The sequence below is a fragment of the Melanotaenia boesemani genome, chromosome 17, assembly GCF_017639745.1.
Source record: "Melanotaenia boesemani isolate fMelBoe1 chromosome 17, fMelBoe1.pri, whole genome shotgun sequence".
Classification (NCBI taxonomy): domain Eukaryota; kingdom Metazoa; phylum Chordata; class Actinopteri; order Atheriniformes; family Melanotaeniidae; genus Melanotaenia; species Melanotaenia boesemani.
In genome coordinates this window covers 23,815,923-23,839,266 of record NC_055698.1, presented here as the reverse complement: position 1 = coordinate 23,839,266, position 23,344 = coordinate 23,815,923, and the positions used below count along the sequence as shown (strand labels likewise).

The 23,344-nt window shown below is 37.3% G+C and overlaps 2 protein-coding genes and 4 gene segments (V, D, J or C); 3 read left to right on the top strand and 3 right to left on the bottom strand.

The window, feature by feature from the left end:
* Positions 1–694, bottom strand: LOC121656237. The segment is given in 2 exon segments: positions 1–414; positions 606–694. Coding segments are annotated over 2 exon segments (360 nt in total).
* Positions 695–5,737: 5,043 nt separating this feature from the next.
* Positions 5,738–6,227, bottom strand: LOC121656343. The segment is given in 2 exon segments: positions 5,738–6,081; positions 6,179–6,227. Coding segments are annotated over 2 exon segments (393 nt in total).
* A 106-nt stretch (positions 6,228–6,333) lies between these two features.
* On the top strand, positions 6,334–8,156 carry LOC121656342. The segment is given in 3 exon segments: positions 6,334–6,408; positions 6,693–6,798; positions 7,679–8,156. Coding segments are annotated over 3 exon segments (507 nt in total).
* A 651-nt stretch (positions 8,157–8,807) lies between these two features.
* Positions 8,808–9,958, bottom strand: LOC121656271. The segment is given in 2 exon segments: positions 8,808–9,660; positions 9,852–9,958. Coding segments are annotated over 2 exon segments (360 nt in total).
* A 3,574-nt stretch (positions 9,959–13,532) lies between these two features.
* Positions 13,533–17,560, top strand: LOC121656539 (zinc finger protein 84-like). 2 transcript variants are annotated; one of them, XM_042011582.1, is made up of 3 exons: positions 13,533–13,984; positions 15,763–16,073; positions 16,161–17,560. In XM_042011582.1, exons 1-3 carry the CDS (start codon positions 13,726–13,728, stop codon positions 16,734–16,736), a joined length of 1,146 nt encoding a protein of 381 aa, XP_041867516.1. In that variant the 5' UTR covers positions 13,533–13,725; the 3' UTR covers positions 16,737–17,560. The 2 variants fall into 2 exon arrangements, with proteins under 2 accessions (XP_041867516.1, XP_041867515.1); XM_042011581.1 differs by having other exon boundaries at positions 15,763–17,560.
* A 162-nt stretch (positions 17,561–17,722) lies between these two features.
* LOC121656541 (zinc finger and BTB domain-containing protein 49-like) lies at positions 17,723–22,245 on the top strand. Its single transcript, XM_042011583.1, has 2 exons — positions 17,723–17,996; positions 18,876–22,245. Exons 1-2 carry the CDS (start codon positions 17,798–17,800, stop codon positions 19,532–19,534), a joined length of 858 nt encoding a protein of 285 aa, XP_041867517.1. The 5' UTR covers positions 17,723–17,797; the 3' UTR covers positions 19,535–22,245.
* The last annotated feature ends 1,099 nt before the right edge of the window (positions 22,246–23,344 follow it).

The window sequence follows — 23,344 nt, the reverse complement described above, 5'->3', positions numbered from 1 at the left end:
TTTAAACAAGATTGTTTAGTGAAATCTCTGTTTTTCTAGTTTCAGTGCAGCTGTTGGTTCAGATCAGTTCCTCTCCAGCTGAGGGAGGTTTTTGTACGACGTTGTATCACTGTGTGAACGGGAAGCTGCTACTCTGCTGACAGTAATAAACTCCTGAATCTTCAGCCTGAACTCCACTGATGGTCAGAGTGAAGTCAGTCCCATATCCACTTCCACTAAAACGACTTGGAAATCCTGACTGAAGAGTTGTAGCTCGATAAATAAGAAATTTAGTAACTTCTCCTGGTTTCTGAAGATACCAGTGAAGCCAGTCGCTAACATCTGTACTGGTTTTACATGTGATGGAGACAGTCTGTCCTGGAACAACAGACTGAGATCCAGGAGTCTGAGTCAGGATGATTTCTCCTGATGAACCTGGAAAACAGTAGAAGAGTTACTGAGACAAATCCAGCTTTGAGAAAGATGAAGAAAGATTTTTCTTTAAGATGGAGAATAGATGGAAGAAGGTGAAAGCTGCTTGTTTCAGTGTTTCTCCATCACAGCAGAACATCATTGTGGTGAACCTGGTTGCATCCTGAAGCAAAGTTTTCACAAGAGAGTCTCACCCTGAACAAGGAGCCCCAGGGTGGTCAGCAGTAGAGTTAGTGACATCATCATTGTGCTGCTGGTGTGTTCAGTGTCTCTGAAAGGTCTGAACAGCCACTGATCAACACTGACCTCTTAACAGCTGGGAGCAGAGAGGCAGGACACATATGCAAACACATACAGTCTATACAGAGTTTTTCTTTACGTTGTTTGATTAAAACTCAGAGGTGACACATGTTGAGAGGAAGATCTGATGTTTGTCTGCAACAAAAGCTCTTGGTTTAGGAAAACTTGCTCTACTAAGTTTTTTATCTGTTTGTGTTGTAAACTTTGATCAAATAAAAACCAGTTTGTGTATCAGTGTTAATTTTTCACAGTAACTTCCAGCTTCATGTTCATTTCAGTTTCTGTTCAGTCTTATTGATGGAGGTGTGATGAGCAACACTTTAACATGTTCATACAACCAGATGATGGTGTTTCCACCTTTACAATAATAAACTGCAGCATTTTCCGCCTGAACGCTCCTGATGTTTAGAATGAAGTGCTGATCCAGACAGAATGAATCTAATTCATCACTGACTGCTCTGTTACCGGGATTGTCATTTAGACTTTGCACTTTGACCCAAACTGAGAGATGACGGACAGTGAAAGGCAGACCTGATGTTGGTTTCTGTGTGATGATGATGTGTGTGAACAATGTGTGTGTTTTGTGAAACGTATCAGTGTCCTCAGCAGCTTCCAGCTGCATCAGTCAGTTCAGTTTCTGTTCAGTCTGACTAAAGGAGGTTTTTGTACAAGGATTTTTCACTGTGTGAACACATACTGACTGTTGACTGTAGTTATACCCTGACAGTAATAAACTCCAGCATCGTCAGCCTGGAGCCTGCTGATGGTCAGAATGAAGTCATACCCAGATCCACTTCCTGAAAAACGATCTGAAATCCCTGACATGCTTTCATTTGTGTAGTAAATCAGTAATTTAGGAGTGTTTACATCCTTTTGTTGGTACCAGGATAAACAGTAGGCACTGCTACAGCCCCAAATCTCATGACTGATGTTACAGCTAATAGAGACGGTTCCTCCCAGATCAGATGTTACTTCTGCAGGCTGAGTCACTGTGACCTGTTCTTTGGACCCTGAGGATAAGGAGACAGAAACATAGAATGAATTATTGTTTTGTTATGGCTTCATTTCAAATGAATGGATGTTCATAGCGGAAAACATTATGATTGTACTTTACCTGTGAAGCAGAGGAGAGTCCAGATGAGGACGCAGATCGAAGTCATGTTTTTGATGAGGAGGATTTCTGTGGCTTCTGTTGTCATGAAGGACAGCTGTCAGTCATCCAGTCTTCAACTCTCAGGACTATAAACTCTCCCAGAGCACTGGAGCATGGTGCTGCTGATGCAAATTAGCTCTTCACATCTAACAATGACTGAGGCCAGTTTAAGGTTGCAAATTAAAAAATAAATTAAATTTTCTTAGATAATTAAATATTAGTTTGAAGGGCATTGTTTAGAAAAATAGAGATTATGAATATATGTTTACAGAAATATTTTTATTTTAACATTGAATCTGTTCATTTGACAAGTGTGTAAATGTAAAATTAAATTCTAAAATATTTTGTAAATGTTTTTAATTGTTGTGTATCATTTAATTTTAAACCAATTTCATTCAAGAAGACATACTGAGAGTATTTGCGTTGCGTTTGTTGTGTTCATAGAGAGCCGTATCTATCCACAGTCAGAGGCTTTCTGTATGATGTCTCAAATAGTTTGTATACATTTTTATTGGAGGAACCAGACTGGTTGTTAATTGTATGTACTTGTAAATTTTCTTTTTGCTAAAAAATATGTTAATTTACTCTAAAGTTAACAGAAAATAGACAGAGTTTTAAATCTATTTATATCTGTGCTGTAACTGTCCAAGGTTTGATTTTATTCAACATTATTTCACTTCTATGAATGAACTTCAGTCAGTTTTCTGTCTGCATTTTGACATTTAGTACATTCTTACAAAAATAATTATTCTAAAATCAACTGAAATATTTTTTGTTAAAAATGAAAAATGCTCAATAATTTCAAAATTTTGAGAGATTAAAATTAACTTAATGAAGAACATGTAAAAATCTTTCTAAATATATAAGAAGGCTAAATATCTTCCACTTCCACAGATTTCTTAGACCATGTAAGATCCACATCATTAAATATTAATTAACTGTAACTAAGTTAACCTCGTGCTTCACAAATAACTCCCTGTTTCAGCACTTCAGATAGTTCTTGAAAACGTCTCTGTGTTAAAGTTTTTTCTCAGGAATGCATATGTGAATAAGTTAAGCATTGTTTAAACTAAAAATAGAAATATATTCAAATTTTTGATGCTTGCTTGTTCTTGATCTCACCGGTTTAAATTTATTAATTAAACTGAAGTAAGATGTTCCTGTTTGAAACTTTTATCTGCTACTGAAACCTGTCTGTGGACATGGTTCATCAGTGATGATGATCTGTTACCATGGTTACTGTACTCAGAGAGGGAAGTGAAACATCAGTGACTCTTCAGCTGAAATGCAGCAGGGTGGCGTTTTTTTTTTCTGTTTTATTAATTTTTTCATATTGTCTGTCCGTCTCTTCCTCCAGTGGGTCGAGTCGTCCCCACCCTGACGGTGCTGCCCCATTCAAACTGTATTGACAGTTTGGCTCTCATGAATATTGATTAAAAGGAGTCCCAAGGAACTGTAATATAGTCTTTTGATCTAGTTTTTCACCCTCAAGTTTAAAAAAAAAACAGGCAGGTGTTTAGAAACCCTGGTATGGTATTTTAATCTATTTTCAATTTTCTGACCTCATGCACTGACCTGGGAGCAGAGAGATGGACCACTTGCAAAACAACATTCAGTGAGCTGTACCTGCACATGATGTGATGTGTCCTTAAAAATTACTATTCAGATTATGCAAAAAAAAAAAAATGTGCATTTTTGTTAAAGAGAGGAAAACTAGAAATCCATTGTAGAGTTTAAGGCCACAGAAGTGGTACAGAGAGATCTTGGAAAGATAGAAAGTAACAGCAGTGACATACTGAGCACCTTGTTTCTGTCCAGACATGTTTCTGTCTGCATCTGTGATTCTGTACATCAAAGATACTGATATTTACATTTTATCTTCCTTTGGTATGTGCTATAAAAGTATTCTCCTGGTTGTCTCCATCTGCTCTCAGCACATCTATTACTAAGAATATCAGAACCCTTTATAGAGACACTCTTTCATCAGCTGACATTGTTTTCCTTTTTTGCTCAACCAACTAATGGTACAGAATCAAAGTAATATTGATGACAGTAAGTAAGGCTTCTTTCAGTAAATGGGAGAAGTCGATAAATACACTTTCAACCTATTAATCAAAGAGGAAGAGGCTCCATCTGATGGTACAATTAAGTACTGCAAGAAATATTGTTTAAATCTGTCCAGCTTTTGATTTGTGATTTTGAAATTTAATAAACAAATTGAGGGGAAAAAAATCTATCCAGTCACTAATGGAAATGAGTTTTTCAACATTCTGTTTAGTTTATTTATGTCTGTGTATCTATATTGGTTGTAAAATGAGATCCTGTCCATTTCATTACTGCCAACATCTGTTTTCCTGAATGTTTGAGTCCATAGGAAATTATAGATGAAGCAGAATCTCTAACAGATTTATCTTTTATTAAAAAGTAAAAATATTATCTTAAGAAACACTTGGGTGTTGTATACAACAGCTCAGTCTTATAGCATGAATATAATTAAAAATTGGCTAGAATGACATTGTTAGAAAGTTGCTTCATCGCAATCAATCAGTCGTTGTGTTCTTGGACTAAACACGTGACCCATCTTGCCTCCAGTGTTAGCAGCACTGGTGTATGAATGTGTATGAAGGTTTGGTGACTGGAGAGGCTGTTGGTGCTGATTGGAAGCAACATTTCCATCAGTTGCCCCCGGACATACACATTAGTGATGCGCGGGCCGCTTCCTAACCCGCGGGGTACCCGCGGTTCGGGTTGGGGCGGGTCAAAGAATTTTCGCTTCACTGCGGGGCGGGTTGGTGTGGTTTACTATTCTGAAATATCTAGTTCTATCTATTAATTTTATTTTTTGTCAAACTGAAAATAAAGACCTTAATCAGTGTCTACATTTTGTTACTATAATATGTAAGACAAAATATTTATCAGTTATTTAAACACAGGTCACGTTTTATAACGTAATGTCCACGTAGGCGTAGTAGGCAGGCTACGTGCAGAAAGCGCCAAGCAGACAAGCAACAAAAGATGGAAGAAGTGTTGAATAACATTCGTTCGGGAGTTTACGTCCTTAAAAAGAAGAAAGAGGGTCAAATGGCTAAATCACAGGTTTGGGACAGGTTCAACGAGGTAATCAGTGCAGACAACAGCAGCAGCATTGGCTTTATAATACTTAAACGCTTTAAAACACTTTATTTGTTTGCCTATTTATGTTTAGCCTATAGACTTAACGTTCAAATGAAAATACATTTTGTGTTGCCAGGTTCCAGTGCCAATTTAGGAGACCATATGCACCTTTCTCAGACTAAATAAAAGCATTCGTCAATATCATAACATGTGTTTTAATGGGGCGGGGCGGGTCGGGTTAAAAAATAGAAGCGGAGGTGCGGGGCGGGTTGGTGCGGTCCAATTTTTTTAAAAGAGCGGGACCCGCGGGTCGGAAAAAAACCCGACCCGCGCATCACTAATACACATGTAACTTACCACCACCAGTGTGTGAAAGTGGAGTTGAATGAATAAAGGATTCATGTAATGCCTGAGTGCTTTGTACCGCTCTGTATGAATCTAATCCATTAGACTATTATAAATCAGTTACTTTGGGAGGATAAAACTTTTACTCTGGACAGAAACTAAAGTTACTTGTTCTGTAATCAGTCCAAACATGTTTCATCTGGGTCTTTAGTAACATGTCATTTCATATAGATATATTAAGATAGTATCATCCGTTATTATGAAAACAGACTGTATATTTTATAAAAACACCTCTGCTGTGTGTTTGCAGTGTGTGTTTACTGAACTATATCAATGCTGGAGTAACTTCCAGCTGCAGCACTGAGTTCAATTTCTGTTCCGTCTGACTGAAGGAGGTTTTTGTACGATGCTTTTTCACTGTGTGAACACCCACTGACTGTTGATGCTATGAAGACTCTGACAGTAATAAACTCCTGCATCTTCAGCCTGAACTCCACTGATGGTCAGAGTGAAGTCAACTCCATTCCCTGCTCCACTTCCACTGAATCTGGAGGAGATTCCTGAAAATCTTTCTGATGTCCAGTAGATCAGAGCTTTAGGAGTTTCTCCAGGTTTCTGATGGTACCAGTTCAGGTAGTACTTTGAACCAGTCCAGTGAGTTGCTGTTGGATTGACTTTGCAGTCAATAGAGACAGTTTGTGCAAGCTGCACTGATTTGGCTGCTGACTGAGTCACAACAACATTCTGTCCAACAGACCCTGAGGAGAGAGAAGAAACACTGGACATGAGATGGTGAGGTGAAACTCAGCTACACTCCAAATGATTTTCACATCACAGAACAATGATTTTCCTCACCCTGAGTGAAGCAGAGGAGAGTCCAGATGAGGACGCAGATCAAAGTCATGTTATTGATGAGGAGGATTTCTGTGGCTTCTGTTGTCATGAAGGACAGCTGTCAGTCATCCAGTCTTCAACTCTCAGGACTATAAACTCTCCCAGAGCACTGGAGCATGGTGCTGCTGATGCAAAGTGTTTCTCTATGGAAATGTTCTGACTCCAACAGGGACTTGAATCTCTATGATTATGTTAATCAATAATTAATCACTTCATCAGAAATTTAATTGAATGAAAAATAATTTTGATATTTTTGTAAATTATTTGCTTTAGTAAATATTTTCCTAAATTGTTTATCATTTTCATTCATGTCTACAGTTTTTATTTCTAATTAAATATGTGGTTTTCAAACAATCATAAAGATCATTTTTGTTATTTTTCATACTTATATCATTGAAAAAATTAAATCTTTATTTTATTTTAGTTGTGTTTTTAAGGAACAGGATTGTTTGTGTTGAGTTTGTTGTGTTGAAAGTCAGAGAGCCGTGTCTCTCTACAGTCAGAGGTTTTTGTACGACGACTCAACCAGTTTGTATCACTGTGGTTGACTTTTGGTGGAGGAACCAGACTGGATGTTGGAAGTAAGTTTGTGAATATCATGAAACTTTTTATTAATAAGGGACATAACTGTAGTCTTTTAAAATCTCACTTCTTATCAGAATGACCTAAAAAACTTTCATATTCATATTTTGTTGTTAGTTTCTCTTTGTTGAGATTAAATTAAAAAGTTTTCTTTACATTTTCCAGTAAATGTTTTAAACAACTTTACTGATCAAAGAACAAAAATAGTCTTTATTAGAATGATGTCTTTATAACATCTGAATGTTGAGTTAAACTTATTGTGAACAGTGTTACTGAAGGTCATATTTAATCATTTAATCTTTTAAGGTGATTAATATAAATTAGTTGGAGCAGCATAAAAATGTTTAAACAATGTTTTATTTTCTAGTCAGATCTGTTAAATTGTGAATTCAGTCTTTGGATCTTTGTTAAACCATCTTGTCCTTCAACAGTGGAAATGATCAGTTGCTGCTTTCCTGCAAAGTAGAACAGCAGCTATGTTTGTACCAGGATTTCAGTGATATACAGAATGTTTAAGATCACAACATTTACACATTTTTAATCTGAATTTCAGTGTCAAATTTTGTGAATAATTGTTCAACTTTTTGCTTAAAAGTTTATATAATTTATTTAGACATTTATGGTGCAGTTAATGTTTTTATGTTAAACCTGTTCAGTAGTTTCATGTATGTCAGCTCATATGAGGATTCTGTGTCCTGACATGCATGAAAGGTTTCTAAAAGGGAAGTGAAACAATGTGCGAGAGATGAAGCAGATAAAATGTTACTGAAACTTCTTAAAGGAGGAAATCTCTTCTCTCACAGTAAAGGTGTCCAACTGTCTTCTGGATGATTGACAGCTGTGTGGTTCTTGTCCTCTAATCTGATTGGTGTCTCCTAGGTGATGCTCGTCCCACCCTGACGGTGCTGCCCCCCTCCACAGAGGAGCTGCAGCAGGGGAAGGCCACACTCATGTGTCTGGCCAACAAGGGCTTCCCCTCAGACTGGAGTCTGTCCTGGAAGGTGGACGGCAGCAGCAGCAGCAGCTATGAGGACAGCAGGAGCCCCGGGGTGCTGCAGAAGGACGGCCACTACAGCTGGAGCAGCACCCTGAGGCTCTCTGCAGACCAGTGGAGGAAGGTGGGCTCTGTGACCTGTGAGGCCACCCAGGGCTCCCAGTCTCCACTCTCAGAGACACTGAGGAGAGACCAGTGTTCCCAGTACTGACCTGATTTACTGGAACTCTCACAAGTTTTCTCTCTGTCACTGATCTCTGACTCTTTATTTTATTTCTTCCATTTTCTCTAAGCTTTTTTTCTAGTTAGTTTCTCTGTTCATCTGTGTTTCTTCACAATAAAGAATTTTTTTTGTCAAACAGATTTTTCTGTGTTCTGTGTTCTTTCAACATGTAGAGATGATTAAGAGATATTCAAAATCAGTTTTAACTGTTTTGTTCCAGCCATGACATCAGGTTATATGAAAAGTTCACTAATGATTGTTAATTTATTGAAAACCAATGATTATTTTTTTTTATGTAAGTTTAACATAATTATACTATCAAAATATAAAAACCTTCATGAGAGAACAATCTCTTCTGTATATTTAGGAAAGGCAAAAGCCAAATTTATTTGTATAGCACATTTCATTTACAAGACAATTCAAAGTTCTTTACATAAAACATAACAGCATGTTGCAGAAAGCAATAACAAGGACATAAAAAAACAAAGATTAAAAGATATAAATTAATTAAATATACCAGAAAGAAAAAAATAAAATAAAATAGATAAAACCCAAGTAATAAAGTTCCAGTGTGGGGAAAGACAGAATTAAAATACGATCATTTAAAAATTCCAGCTTATTTTGACTACTAAATAAAAACTATTAAATACAGCAGAGAACAGGTGGGACTTTAACTTGGATTTAAATAAACTGAGTGTTTCAGCTGATCTGAGGCTTTCTGGGAGTTTGTTCCAGACATGTGGAGCGTAGAAGCTGAATGCAGCTTATCAATGTTTAGTTCTGACTCCAGGAACTGATAAGAAACTGGATCCAGATGACCTGAAGGTTCTGGTAGATTCATACTGGGTCAAGAATTCACTGACGTATTTTGGTCCTAAACCATTCAGAGCTTTATATACCAGCAGCACAAATTTAAAGTCTATTTTCTGATGAACAGGCAGCCAGTATGACGACTATTTACGTCTAGAATTCAGATTTGCTGCAACACAAAATGTATAATATTAAAAAAAAAAAAACGAAGTTTTAAAATAGTGTTTAAAAGAATAACTTTACATCTTAAATTTAAAAAAAAAATTCTCAGTAATTTAAAATTACACATGACTGTCTTGTTGTTCTTTGTCCTATAAAGTCAAGAAGCTAAAATAAAATTTTCTCATTGATGCTTGTCTGAAGATTTAAATCTATAATCTTTTTGAGATATTAATTCATAAAACTAAATTTGATAACAAAAATCTTTGCAGTTTAGTCTCAGTTCTTCTCCTGTTTTAGTTTCAGTGCAGCTGTTGGTTCAGATCAGTTCCTCTCCAGCTGAGGGAGGTTTTTGTACGACGTTGTATCACTGTGTGAACGGTCTGCTGTAACCCTGCTGACAGTAATAAACTCCTGAATCTTCAGCCTGAACTCCACTGATGGTCAGAGTGAAGTCAGAACCAGATCCACTTCCACTAAAACGACTTGGAATTCCTGACTGAAGAGTTGTAGCTTTATAAATCAGGAGTTTAGGAGCTTCTCCTAGTTTCTGAAGATACCAGTGAAGCCAGTCGCTAACACCTGTACTGGTTTTACATTTGATGGAGACAGTCTGTCCTAGAACAACAGACTGAGATCCAGGAGTCTGAGTCAGGATGATTTCTCCTGATGAACCTGGAAAACAGTAGAAGAGTTACTGAGACAAATCCAGCTTTGAGGAAGATGAAGAAAGATTTTTCTTTAAGATGGAGAATAGATGGAAGAAGGTGAAAGCTGCTTGTTTCAGTGTTTCTCCATCACAGCAGAACATCATTGTGGTGAACCTGGTTGCATCCTGAAGCAAAGTTTTCACAAGAGAGTCTCACCCTGAACAAGGAGCCCCAGGGTGGTCAGCAGTAGAGTCAGTGACATCATCATTGTGCTGCTGGTGTGTTCAGTGTCTCTGAAAGGTCTGAACAGCCACTGATCAACACTGACCTCTTAACAGCTGGGAGCAGAGAGGCAGGACACATATGCAAACACACACAGTCACTCAGCAGCAGCTGTTCTCTATATGTCATCATGTTTCATCTTCACATGTGAGATATTTGCATAAGGACATCAAATTATGTTGGAATAATTTCATGCAGCAGCTTGTGAACAGGTTTTATTCATTTATCCTAGTAATAAGATCTTGTTTGATATAAATTGGAGGCATTAGTGAGTAAAAATCTTTATAATGTTTGGATGTTATTATTTGGTGGTTTTGTAATGTTAGAATTATTCAAGTCTTCATGCAGCATCTCAAGAACATCTCATGAATACAAATATAAAAATCCAGATTGAAAGTTAAAACCTGCAGTTTAAAATGACTTGATATTCTGTCTTTAACTCTTTTGAATTTTTTGGTCAGATGATAATTGTCACAGGGAAAATTTTCAACATCTATATTAGCATGAAAGAAATGGTAGAATAAGTAAACGAATACGTCAGATTTAGATCCCAAAGGTAAAAATGAAGCTCCATGTCACCAAGAGTCATGTGATACAACTGTAAGCTGCTCTGTAGTCACTAAATAGACCTTGCTGAGCTTAACTGCTCCATTTCTTTCTGCTGGTTAGACTTTGAGTTTCACAGTATTAACTGGGTTTTTATTCTTTGCTTTTTAATCAACTCAAATCTATTTGATTTGAATAAACACCATTCTGTATAAACATGATTCTCTAACTTCTATCTCCAAGCTTAAAGTTGTAATAAATACCTGGGTTGATGCTGCTGTGAGGAATTAATGGTTCAAGTTGACTCAGAGGAAAATTTTGTATCATTGTTGTTTAAAGTAATATTCTGGGATTTTGGGGGATGCTTTTATTTACTTGATGATTTTTTTCCTCTGTAAGTTTTCTGATGATAATCAGTGTCTTTATCGTTTTTTACCTTTAAAGTTCAATACGTTTAAGACAGTTACCAGCACAAGGTCACAAGCTTTATAGGACTGTCACATGATGCTGCTCCATGATGCTTTCTGCAAAATATTAAAGATATTAATGAATAAATAGATAAAGCATGGTTCTATAATCATAATAGTGTGTGTTTCCATCTAGATAGTTTTAGTTGATTTTTTAATAAATGTTATGAAGATTTACTGATTCTTGAACATTTTTGTATGTGTTTGTCTGTGTGTGTGTGTGTGTGTGTGTGTTCAGTGAACTGTGTTTGTCTGTGTAGCAGTCAGTTCAGTTTCAGTTTCCATTCAGTCTGACTGAAGGAGGTTTTTGTACGATGCTTTTTCACTGTGTGAACACATATCCACTATGATAACTCTGACAGTAATAAACTCCTGCATCTTCAGCCTGAACTCCACTGATGGTCAGAGTGAAGTCAACTCCATTCCCTGCTCCACTTCCACTGAATCTGGAGGAGATTCCTGATAATCTATCTGATGTCAAGTAGATCAGAGCTTTAGGAGCTTCTCCAGGTTTCTGATGGTACCAGGCCAGCAAGTATTGTGAACCAGAGTAGTGAGCTACTTTTGGAGTGGCCTTACAGTCAATAGTGACAGTTTGTCCGAGCTGCACTGATTTGGCTGCTGACTGAGTCAAAACAACATTCTGTCCAACAGACCCTGAGGAGAGAGAAGAAACACTGGACATGAGATGGTGAGGTGAAACTCAGCTACACTCCAAATGATTTTCACATCACAGAACAATGATTTTCCTCACCCTGAGTGAAGCAGAGGAGAGTCCAGATGAGGACGCAGATCAAAGTCATGTTATTGATGAGGAGGATTTCTGTGGCTTCTGTTGTCATGAAGGACAGCTGTCAGTCATCCAGTCTTCAACTCTCAGGACTATAAACTCTCCCAGAGCACTGGAGCATGGTGCTGCTGATGCAAAATAGCTCTTCACATCTAACAATGACTGAGGCCAGTTTAAGGCTGCAAATTAAAAATAAATTAATTTTTCTTAGATAATTAAATATTAGTTTGAAGGGCATTGTTTAGCAAAATAGAGATTATGAATTTATGTTTACAGAAATATTTTTATTTTAACATTGAATCAGTTCATTTGACAAGTGTGTAAATGTAAAATTAAATTCTAAAATATTTTGTAAATGTTTTTAATTGTTGTGTATCATTTCATTTTAAACCAATTTCATTCAAGAAGACATACTGAGAGTATTTGCGTTGCGTTTGTTGTGTTCATAGAGAGCCGTATCTATCCACAGTCAGAGGCTTTCTGTATGATGTCTCAAATAGTTTGTATACATTTTTATTGGAGGAACCAGACTGGTTGTAAATTGTATGCGCTTGTAAATTTTCTTTTTGCTAAAAAATATGTTAATTTACTCTAAAGTTAACAGAAAATAGACAGAGTTTTAAATCTATTTATATCTGTGCTGTAACTGTCCAAGGTTTGATTTTATTCAACATTAATTCACTTCTATGAATGAACTTCAATCAGTTTTCTGTCTGCATTTTGACATTTAGTTCATTCTTAAAAAAAAAAAAAAATAATATTCTAAAATCAACTGAAATATTTTTTGTTAAAAAGAAAAATGCTCAATAATTTCAAAAGTTTGAGAGATTAAAATTAACTTAATTAAGAACATGTAAAAATCTTTCTAAATATATACGAAGGCTAATTAGCTTCCACTTCCACAGATTTCTTGGAACATGTAAGATCCTCATCATTAAATATTAATTAACTGTAACTAAGTTAACCTCGTACGTAATTCCCTGTTTCAGCACTTCAGATAGTTCTTGAAAAAGTCTCTGTGTTAAAGTTTTTTCTCAGGAATGCATATGTGAATAAGTTAAGCATCGTTTAAACTAAAAATAGAAATATATTCAAATTTTTGATGCTTGCTTGTTCTTGATCTCACCAGTTTAAATTTATTAATTCAACTGAAGTAAGATGTTCCTGTTTGAAACTTTTATCTGCTACTGAAACCTGTCTGTTGACATGGTTCATCAGTGATGATGATCTGTTACCATGGTTACTGTACTTAGAGAGGGAAGTGAAACATCAGTGACTCTTCAGCTGAAATGCAGCAGGGTGGCGTTTTTTTTTCTGTTAATGGGAAAAGTCAATAAATACACTTTCAACCTATTAATCAAAGAGGAAGAGGCTCCATCTGATGGTACAATTAAGTACTGCAAGAAATATTTTTTAAATCTATCCAGTCACTAACGGAAATACGTTTTTCAACATTATGTTTGTCCACTTCATTACTGCCAACTCCTGTTTTTCCTAAATGTTTGTTTTTTTAAAACCCTGTAGCAATACCCTAATTTGACACTACTGGGTGTAAAATTTTCATAGCAAAGCTGAGTAAAGTTTATAGATGAAACAGAATCTCTAACAGATTTATCTTTTATTAAAAGGTAAAAATATTATCTTAAGAAACATTTGGGTGTCGTATACGACAGCTCAGTCTGTCTTTAGATTTTATGTCTTATTTAACCAAGCAATTAATCTACCGAATTTATGAACATCATTAGGATATAGATTTTCCGGAACTATCTTTTTTTCCTACCGGACATGTTTTTGTGTGGGACCTCAGCAGCTTTTTCTTCTTACTTTATTTCTGTAGCTGTCTGTTCTATTTATAACAAGAAATCTGCATCCAGAGACATTTTATCTGTTTTGTTTCAGTTTTGGTTTTGTCAGTTGTTACGTTTATATCTAAACGCTCTTACATTGTCAACAAGGATTAATTCTGTAACTTTTATAAACACCGACACAGACAATTAAAGCAGTCATGTCTGCGGATCGGCAGATGTTCAAGAAGAGCCCTCCTGGTTCGGTGGACGGTTTCGGCGGTCTGGACCCGCTTAATAGTCCGCTGTCAGAGATGGAGACATTGAGGATGTTACTTAACGAGCGGTTGACCGCAGCAGTAGATGATATTTTGGGCGTATTCGGGAGAACAGTTGCCAGGTACCGGGAGCAGATAGACTGCCAGAAACGACAGCTAGAGATCCTGAGGTCTGGGGAGGATACGTGGAGCGGGACTCCAGGTCGGTTTGTGTCTCCTGAGTACGGTTCACTGACAAATAATAATCTGCCTAAAACATAGAAAAAGCACTAAAACAATATTTACTCGTTTAGTTATGTTAAAAATCTGCAGCTGTTCATAACCCGAGCCTAAAAAGTAAGGGAGTTTGGTCCCTGGTAATATCAGTTGGTGTTGTGTTATACATCGTTAGTAAGCTGGATTAGTCACCTTTGCAAGGATCGTCCTTCTGCATCAAACACAGCTAGAAAAAATATGTGTAATGCACCACAGATGATATGTCAAAGTCCCCTGCATTGTTTTCCTGCTGGAATTCCCTCATGTTTAAAGTGAGAGAATTCCTTAATAACCTCCAACTTAATTTGTTGTTTCTGTTTTACAATTATTATGATTGTTTTCGCCATTATTTTATAATGTAGTCATATACATGTGCACTGATACTGATAAACCTGCAACAACACTGGCTGAAATGTTCACTGAATGCGAAACAAATAGAAGCAACTCAAACCTATCTTTGAAAATTTAATTAACTGCACTTCATGTCAACAATTAATTATATTATACTGTTTATGTAACAAAATTATTTAAGTTTCTTTTTGAATGTGTTTAAATGTACAGTCAAAAGTTTGGACACATTTTTCCTGTTAGAATGGAATGGAAAAAAAAAAATCAAGCATGCCTAAAAACAAAACTAAAAACACAGATAATAAATATGAGTATCTGTTTGGTATGATGTAGCTGTAGCTCTACATGTCTATCAAATCATTGTACAACATGATAAATTATCTCTGTAATGGTTACTGATAAAAATGAAGCAGAACAAACTTAGAGGGCTTTAGTTCAGACAGTTCAGGTGAGATCTCCAAAAAGGGCCATTTTGGCAGAGTTGGGCACAGTTTGTTCATTTGTTGTCAGTGGCCCTCAAGCTTTAGAAGATTAATTTGTTAATTTATTTTAAATATATTGACATTTTTTAAGGGATTAATTTAGGAGCAGAATCAGAAGTTGAACCATGAATTTAATCTATATGCCATCTATATCCAGTGCAGCTCCATGGAGAGGCTGGAGCCTTTTTCATTGGCTAGTAGGCTAAAGGCAGTGCACACCCTGGGCAGGTCACCAGTCCATCACAGGGCCAGCACAGAGAGACAAACACTTATACTCATACTTCACCTCTTGGGAGGCTTTAGAAACATCAATCAACTAGCATGCATGTTTTTTTTTTTTTGTGGGAGGAAGCTGCAGTACACAGAAGGAAGCCTTGCATGCATAGAGAAATCATGCAAAGTTAACACAGAAAGACCCCAGCCGAGGTTTGAACCAAGAAGCTTCTTGCCGTGAGGTGCTTACCACCACACCACCATGACAACTCAGTAAAACTAACAATGATTGTGCATGTAATATGAAGAGGTTGATTGAGCCACTTTGATGGTCTTGCCTGATTTATTCAACACACAGTAATGAAACCTCATTTCAACTTCTAAGAATACATGTTTAAATAGATCCAGGGTTGTGCAAGCTTCTGATAAGACCGGAATCTCCTCACAGGAGGTACAGAAACAGCAGATAAAAACAGTTTTGATGGACAGTGAAAAGAAATGTTTTTTTCAGACTTTTCGACTTAGCTACAGTAGCACAAAACTAGATTCATGCAAACTAACAACAGCAGAAGTATTTTTGCAAATCGAGCCCAAAACTGATTTGACATAATTTTTAATGCTTTTAAAAATTGTAAAAATGTCAGCTCAAACTGTTTTCTTTGGGTCTTTTCTCTCCTTCCAGACCCTCTGCAGGATTCATCCTGGATAAAAAACTGTCCTGAACATCAGAGCCTTGGTGACCCTGTGGCCCAGACGGACAGCCCTGCTGAGACAGATGTTAACACCTCAGTTCCTCAGATTAAAACAGAGGGCAGCGGGGAGGATTGTGGAGGGTCAGCACCACACGATCACTTTGATGTAGCAGCTCATCCAGAAGCAGAGGTCAATGGTCAACTCCTCATCGAAGACTCTGACACAGAAGACAGTGATGACAACTTTGGAAATATTGCAAGACTTTGGAAAACAGAGGAGACAGCAGAAAGCATAGATCAGGTTGTCTTCACAGAAGACAGTGAAGACAACTTCGGAAATATTGCAAGACTTTGGAAAACAGAGGAGACAGCAGAAAGCATAGATCAGATTTCAGATATGGAGGCGAAAAGCTCTGCAAATCTGTGGCAGGAGACAGACCAACTTCCTCCCGTGTTCAGCTGCAAGGTTTGCGGCGAGTCCTTCCACAGGATGAGCTATCTTTTCACACACACTTCCTCACATCTGAGAGACTGCGGCGTGTGCGGCAAACACCTGGAGCGCACGGAAAGCCTGAAGCTTCACCTCAGCGTTCACAGAGAAGCGTCGTTCCGCTGCAGCGTCTGCGGGCAGAGCTTCACCCTGCGGGGAAACCTCAGGACTCACATGAGGATCCATTCGGGCGAGCGGCCGTACGCTTGCACCGTCTGCAGCAAGAGCTTCGGCCGGAAGGCGACGCTGGTGCGGCACGTCCGCAGCCACACGGGGGAGAAGCCGTTCACCTGCACCTTCTGCGGCCACGGCTTTACAGAGAAGGGGAACTTGACGGTGCACCTGCGGACTCACACGGGTGAGAGGCCGTACTGGTGCTCCAACTGCAACCGCCGCTTCAGTCAACTGTCCAGCTTCTACAAACACCCGTGTCAGAGAAGAGGCTCAGCTTCTGCCCCTGTTAATCCCTCATGACAGCTGATGCACATCTTTAGATTAAAGTTTGTTTATAACAGAGCATCAAAACAAAAACTTGCAAAATCTCAGCTGATATGAAACCACATTTTGAGCTCTAGTGGGCAATTTTAATGAGAAATGATCATCTGGTTTCCTAAGTAGTTTTGATTATTTCAACTTCATTTTTGAGAATTTACATTTTGGTATTTTAAAAGATGAATCAAAATACTGTGATTCATGGTACTGATGATAAGACATCAAGATATTTGTTTTAGAAACTTTTTTTTTTACCTTTGCTGCCCTTTTCTCTGTTCCCTGTTCTTCTTTGTATTCTATACTGGCCCAGAATTTAAAAGTAATATTTATAACAAGTTGACTTGCAGGTCCATTCTCAGCTATCTTCCTGCACATTTAAATAAAAAGTCACCACAATTAACTGCTGATCATATGCAAATTAAAGAATATTTTAAATAAAATTTCTTTAGTTATAATTATTAGGATAATTGACAAATGTAAACTGCTCCCAATATAGTTTTTGAATTTTTAATAAATGCATAATAGACTGTCATTTTTTTAAAACAAATATGATAGAAAAACAGGAGCCTTGTTGAATCACATTGTTGATCATTTCATCTGTGTGAAACACTAAACCAAGTTGTGTTATTGGTTCTGAAGTGGTTCTGTAATGGATGGCAGCTCACTCATGAACAGTTGACTTCATTAACAGCTTTCTCTTTTTATAAATTGTTTGTATAGAAATACTATTGTTAATTTTAACGAAGTGAAGTATAAAAAATAATGTAATGACTAAATTAGGGGATATGTATAAATAATGCTGTTAAAATGACAGTGATTAAAAAAAAAAAAAAAATAAGCGTTGTCAAATTTATAATATGTAGTTAGTTTTTCCTCCCAGCTGGGGGCGCCAAATCTTGGACCGTTGACTTCCATTTAAAACTTCACTGCGCATGCGTATACCATTGACCCGGAAGTGTAGCGGGTAAACAAGCTACTGGACCAGGACGGTGGGCCGAGTCAAATTTTCCATGTTTTTCTGAGCCTCCAAAGCTGCCGCAAAAATGTCCAAAATTGAGATGCTGAGGCTTTTGATCAACCAGCGGCTCACTGCGGCTGCAGAAGAGATTTTTGGCGTGTTTGGGAGGACCATTGCAGAATATGAAGAGGAAATATCCCGGTCGAAGCAAGAGATTGACCGCCAGCGCCGGCTGCTGGACCTCTCCAAGAAACCGCAGATTTTCCTGCAGGTCGACAGGCCAGGTTGGTACACGCTTCCAAAAGTTAGGGAACCGCGTCTATGTTTCATTAAAAAACTAAAATGTAAACACATATAAGTAGTTTTAGACATATCTATATGTGGCCTACAAAAGTACAAAGCTGAATTGGGGATGTGTTTGTTTAGTAGTGATAAATTAAACACAGCTGTGATGCCAACGTGCTTAATTACGAGAGAGAGAGGACGAGAGAAAGAACATTACAGGCAGTTTGCCACCCAATCATAATATATACAGTATAAAATTACGGGAGCAACTGACAAATTTAACAGGTAAACATTACATTTGAGTCAATGATACTACGTGATCATTGCCAGCCAGAGCGCGTATTTTTTTGTGTCAAATAAACTTTAAATTGATGCCATGATTTTTTTAAACAATTTTATATAGTCCTCTACCCTAAAGTATATGTTGTAAATTGTACTTTACAGTTGCAGGATGAAGCGTTAAAAGATTTTGCTTGAAATATGAAAATGGTTTAAATCTTATGTCATGCATTCTAACAAAAAAGCACAAATTTGCCTTAAAGATTTTTGACTGCCAGTATCATGCCATTCATCGTTTCTGTAAAAAAAAAAAAAAAAAAAAAAAAAACAGCATACATATATATATATATATATATATATATATATATATATATATATATATATATATATATATATATATATTTGTATGTATGTATGACTTTTAGGTCAATTAATACTTCATAGTCACAATACAGTTCAGATTAAACTTGTAGCTATTTCAAATATGTTTCCACTGCCTCATGCAGAGTGAAACATTTTATAATTTTATCAGAAAAAGAGAAGCTTTTATTTGTAAAATTGCAAACACACCCTGACTCTATTCTGGTTGTGGTTGGCAGTCGTCTCAGAGCAGCAAGAGTGGAGTCCCAGCATGGATCTGAATGAAGAGGCGTCTCCTCAAATCAAAGAAGAGGAAGAAGATCTGTGGTCAGATCAGCAGAACCAAATGACTCAGACATCCAAGCTAAACAATGTCAGTTTTGTAGTTTTACAGAGCAGTGATATGAATAAGCAGCAGGACAATGGCTACAGCGACTCCACGGTTCCAAAGTTTCTAAACCAGGATACGGAGGATTTGGAGCTGGAACCACAGCCAGGTACCTCATTGCAGCTATCTTCCCCAGCACTTAGTGAAGATGAACCTGGAGCTTCTGAGCTGACATCAGGCAATGGCCAGGTTGACTGTGGGGAAGCACCCCTGCCAGAGAATGTGAACTCATACAATTGCACCATTTGCGGCCGGGCATTTGCCCAGCGTGCTCAGTGGGCCAAACACGTGCAGGTGCATCGGAAAGTTGACACAAAAGCTGACAAGTCATACACGTGCGATATTTGTGGAAAGAGACTCACACGATTCGATGGCTACCAGAAACACTTACGGGTCCACACGGGTGAGAAGCCATACTGCTGCGACTTCTGTGGTCGCAGGTTTAGCGACAACTCCAATTACAAACGACACATTCGTACACATTCAGGACAGAAAATGCAGCAGAGCTGAGGCGGCAGGACAAAAACTCAGGCTGCTGTTACCCAGCAGTCACACAATCAGCCAAGACATTTTTACTGTTAGTGGATTGTTTGTGAATATATTCAGACGTGTGTGTCATTTGTCTTGGACTATCTTTTCTGTGAAACGTAAGGGAACTTTTTACCAACTAGTTCTGGTTAACTTTGTTTTGTTGGGACTGAATCTTGTTTGGTTAAACTTTTGATGGATTAAAGCATCAGCATTTATTTTTGGACAGATTACTGGACGAGCATTGGACAATGTTAATGATTTATTCCATTTTTGTTCAACTTAATAAGACAAGTTCTTTATTTGTATCTTAAACAATTTAACAAACAGCTGTTAAAAGTGCTATTAGGATTCATCAAACATTTCTTACCGTTTCTACAAGTTTGCAATTTACTGTAATTTTAGATTATGGATCGAAACGTTCTTTCAGGCTACGTATGACCCCCCCCGACACCCCACCACCACCACATCATTTGTAGAAAAAGAAAAGAAAAAAAATCCATCCACACTTAACTGCATAATTGCGTTGTTAAGCACATTCATAGACATGCCAAACCTTTAGACCAGGGGTGTCGATCCTCGAGGGCCGCTGTCCTGCATATTTTCCAATGTTTCCTGCATCAACACACCTGACTCAAATGAAATGGATCCAACAGCCTATTAAGTTTTGCACAATGATTCATCAATTTGAGTCAGGTGGTTTTGGAGCAGGGACACATCAAAAACCTGCAGGAATTTGGACCTGAGCTGGACAACCCTGCTTTAGACAGTGGGACGGACCCCAAATCGTATCCAGTCTCAATAACCTTCCATGTCTCGGCATCACTACCAGAAAACATGGCGTCTTTAACAAAGAATGTGCCTCAGACGTGGAATGACTTGGTAGCGGAAAATAACCGTCCTTAATGTCGTCCTTCGCCTGTGGTCTTCTACGTAGAGCAGTACTTAAGCTTGTAAATACAAGCAAGCAAAAAGCGCCCGGACAATCGATAACATCAACACAGTTTTGAGGGCATCATTCGTTTTACTGAATGTAAACACAGCTCACACGGTTTTTAAAAGAATCGGTTGTAATGCGGTGAATCTGTGTTTTCGTATGGATGGCAGGCCACATCGTGGAAAATACCTTTGTTTTGTGAGAGACCATGCTACGTGTTGACAAGGCCTCAGTAAGGATGTTTTTGTTATTTGTTCATGTAAGTAAGACAGAACACAACATGTTTTTTTTACAGCAGGACATGTTAAAGTCTGAAATTAGTATTTAAAGATGTCAGGAATGTTTGAATCCCAGTTTAGGATGTCACCTCACATAAACACAGCTCCTCACACGGTCAAGGATATCAGTATATGTATTGCTTTAAAAAGAGCTGTATCACATTTATTAAGTATTAAAGTCGTGTGATTTTTATTTTTTTTATAACTTTTTTTCACTGATTCCGTAGCCTTTGTTTCACCAAAGTATCCAGAAAGTCTCTCATTTTTCTCTTGATGAAGGAGACCGTGTTTTACGTATAAGCTGGAAGCTGCTTTGCTTCTGTTTTTTATTGTCCTTGCTTGTCTGATTTTTTTTATAAACTACTATTAGAGATTTTTTTAGAAGTTGACATTGAAGATGCTGTCATATATCAGTTTGTGGGATATCTTGAGGCAGAGTGTTGAAAAAAATATGTATCTTGGATAGCTATGTTGTCTTAAAATCCATAAAATTAACCTGTTTGGAATATAAATAGTTTTTCTTTAATTTGCTAAGAGTTGTTTTGAATAAAACACCACTGTAACTAATGAAAACCATTCTTTTGACAGACAATCCTAGACTTTTTTTTTCTATTTACAGTCCCCAAAAAGTTGAGCCACAAGTAAAAGCAGGGTATAATATTCAGGAAATCTCATAAACCAATATATTTTTTCTCAGTAGAATATATCAACCTGTTCTTCATGAGGTCTATTTCTTCTTGCTTCCTGTCCAAAATAAAATATCTTCACAACCATAAGAGCTGCATGTATAAGCTTGGTCTCAAAAGAAAGTCAAGACATGACATGAGATAACTACAGAAGTGTTGGAATCAAATTATGTGTTGCTGTGACAGTAAATTCAATTGGAATACAGTTGGAATATTTAATGGTCATCGCCTTCTAAAATAAAACCACCTTTTAATGAAAACTAGAGGATAGCAGCCAATTAGTCCAGGAATTAGCAATGACTGATGAGTAAATGCAAAATTATAAGTTGAAAAGTGAACCTGAACAGTTTTACAGATGTTTTAATGGAGGTGATAAATACCTGAAACACCCTCAGCTGGTTTGATTATCAGTCATCAGGAGAATCCAGGAATTGGCCCCAAATACACCTTAGAAACACCATGCGATCCAGAAAGAAGTGATCCCCAAGATAGCAAATCAGAGTGAATACTTTACTATAAGACCCTCTTTTTGGCAACTACTAGGATCTTTAAGATTAGTTTCAAACGAAGGCAGAGTCATAGAACACATTAGCAGAGTTTATTCGAGCAGGTTTGTGGTATTTGACCACAAACCTGCAAAAGTAAGACATGATTTATGATTGTGATTCTTTTTTTTTTTTGTATTCTTTTTTTATTTGCTACCCTTGCTAGCTCAGTTTTTCTCCCACAGTGATGAGACAAACCCTGTTATAGTAAGCAGGCTCTGCTTTCACATGATATCTTGTTAGTGTGAGAAGCTCTGAAATGGACAGTGTTTATCATTGCTCGGGGTTTGAACTGTGTTTTGTTTAGATGAGTTTCTCCACTTGACTGGTGTTCTGCATGTTAGGATTGGCCCTTCTGAGGGTGTGCAACGATCGTCTGTACTGCACGTATTTCATGCTGCTTCTGTCATGAAGAAGAGGTTGAGTTAGACATTTAACTATTTCATAAAAATATTAGTAGGAGCATGTCTCAAAAATGTTTGGATGGGGTCAAATTAGATCAAACTTAATTCAAATTGTCAGCTACGCCTTTACACCCCAAGCATGTCTTATAAATTTAAAAGGTATGCAAAAGTGATTAAAAAAAAAAAAAAGTGGTGCAGTGATTATTTTAAACCAACAGATGGCACTATAACACTACAACGTTTCATGATGCTTCATGGTGATCCAGATGTAGCTTCAGGATGGAATAAATTCAAGTTTAGCTCCAGAATCAGTAGAAATCCGAAAAACCTGAATATTCATTCAACTTTGACAACTTTCAACTGATGAGCTGCGGAGGAACAACCATAGACCTGAATTACTGAAGGTTTTGCACTATTCTGCAACTTAAGATAGTTTTGTTAGTTACAATCCCAATTATAAACTCTTTGAATTTCACTAACTTTTAGGTAAGTTGGCACACAAAAAAAATCTTACAGTAACTGGGAATTCTTAGAAAACTGCCCATAACTCTTTGACACATCAAGGAATGTTAAAATTTAATTGAATTGAACTGATCATATCAAGGATAAAACCTAATGTTTCCAAAAATTTAATACTATCCCTTTAATAATGCCTAGTCATCTGGAGAGGTCTTGACCCTTTTTCATTGATTCCCTTGTGCCCTTTGTGACCTCTTACAATTGACCATATTAACCTTGAGTTTGGTTTGCACTTGAACCGTTTGTTCACTAGAACCGTACAGCCTGAGAGAATCCCAAAAGCATTTTTAAATTGAAAGCTGGAGGACCTTCATCATCAGCAGAACCTGGGACCTTTATTACCTTTTGGAAGAGCTCTGAATAAACCTGCCGTTTGTCAGCGGTGTGTAATTTTAGCTCAGGAGATGACAAACTCATTCATTT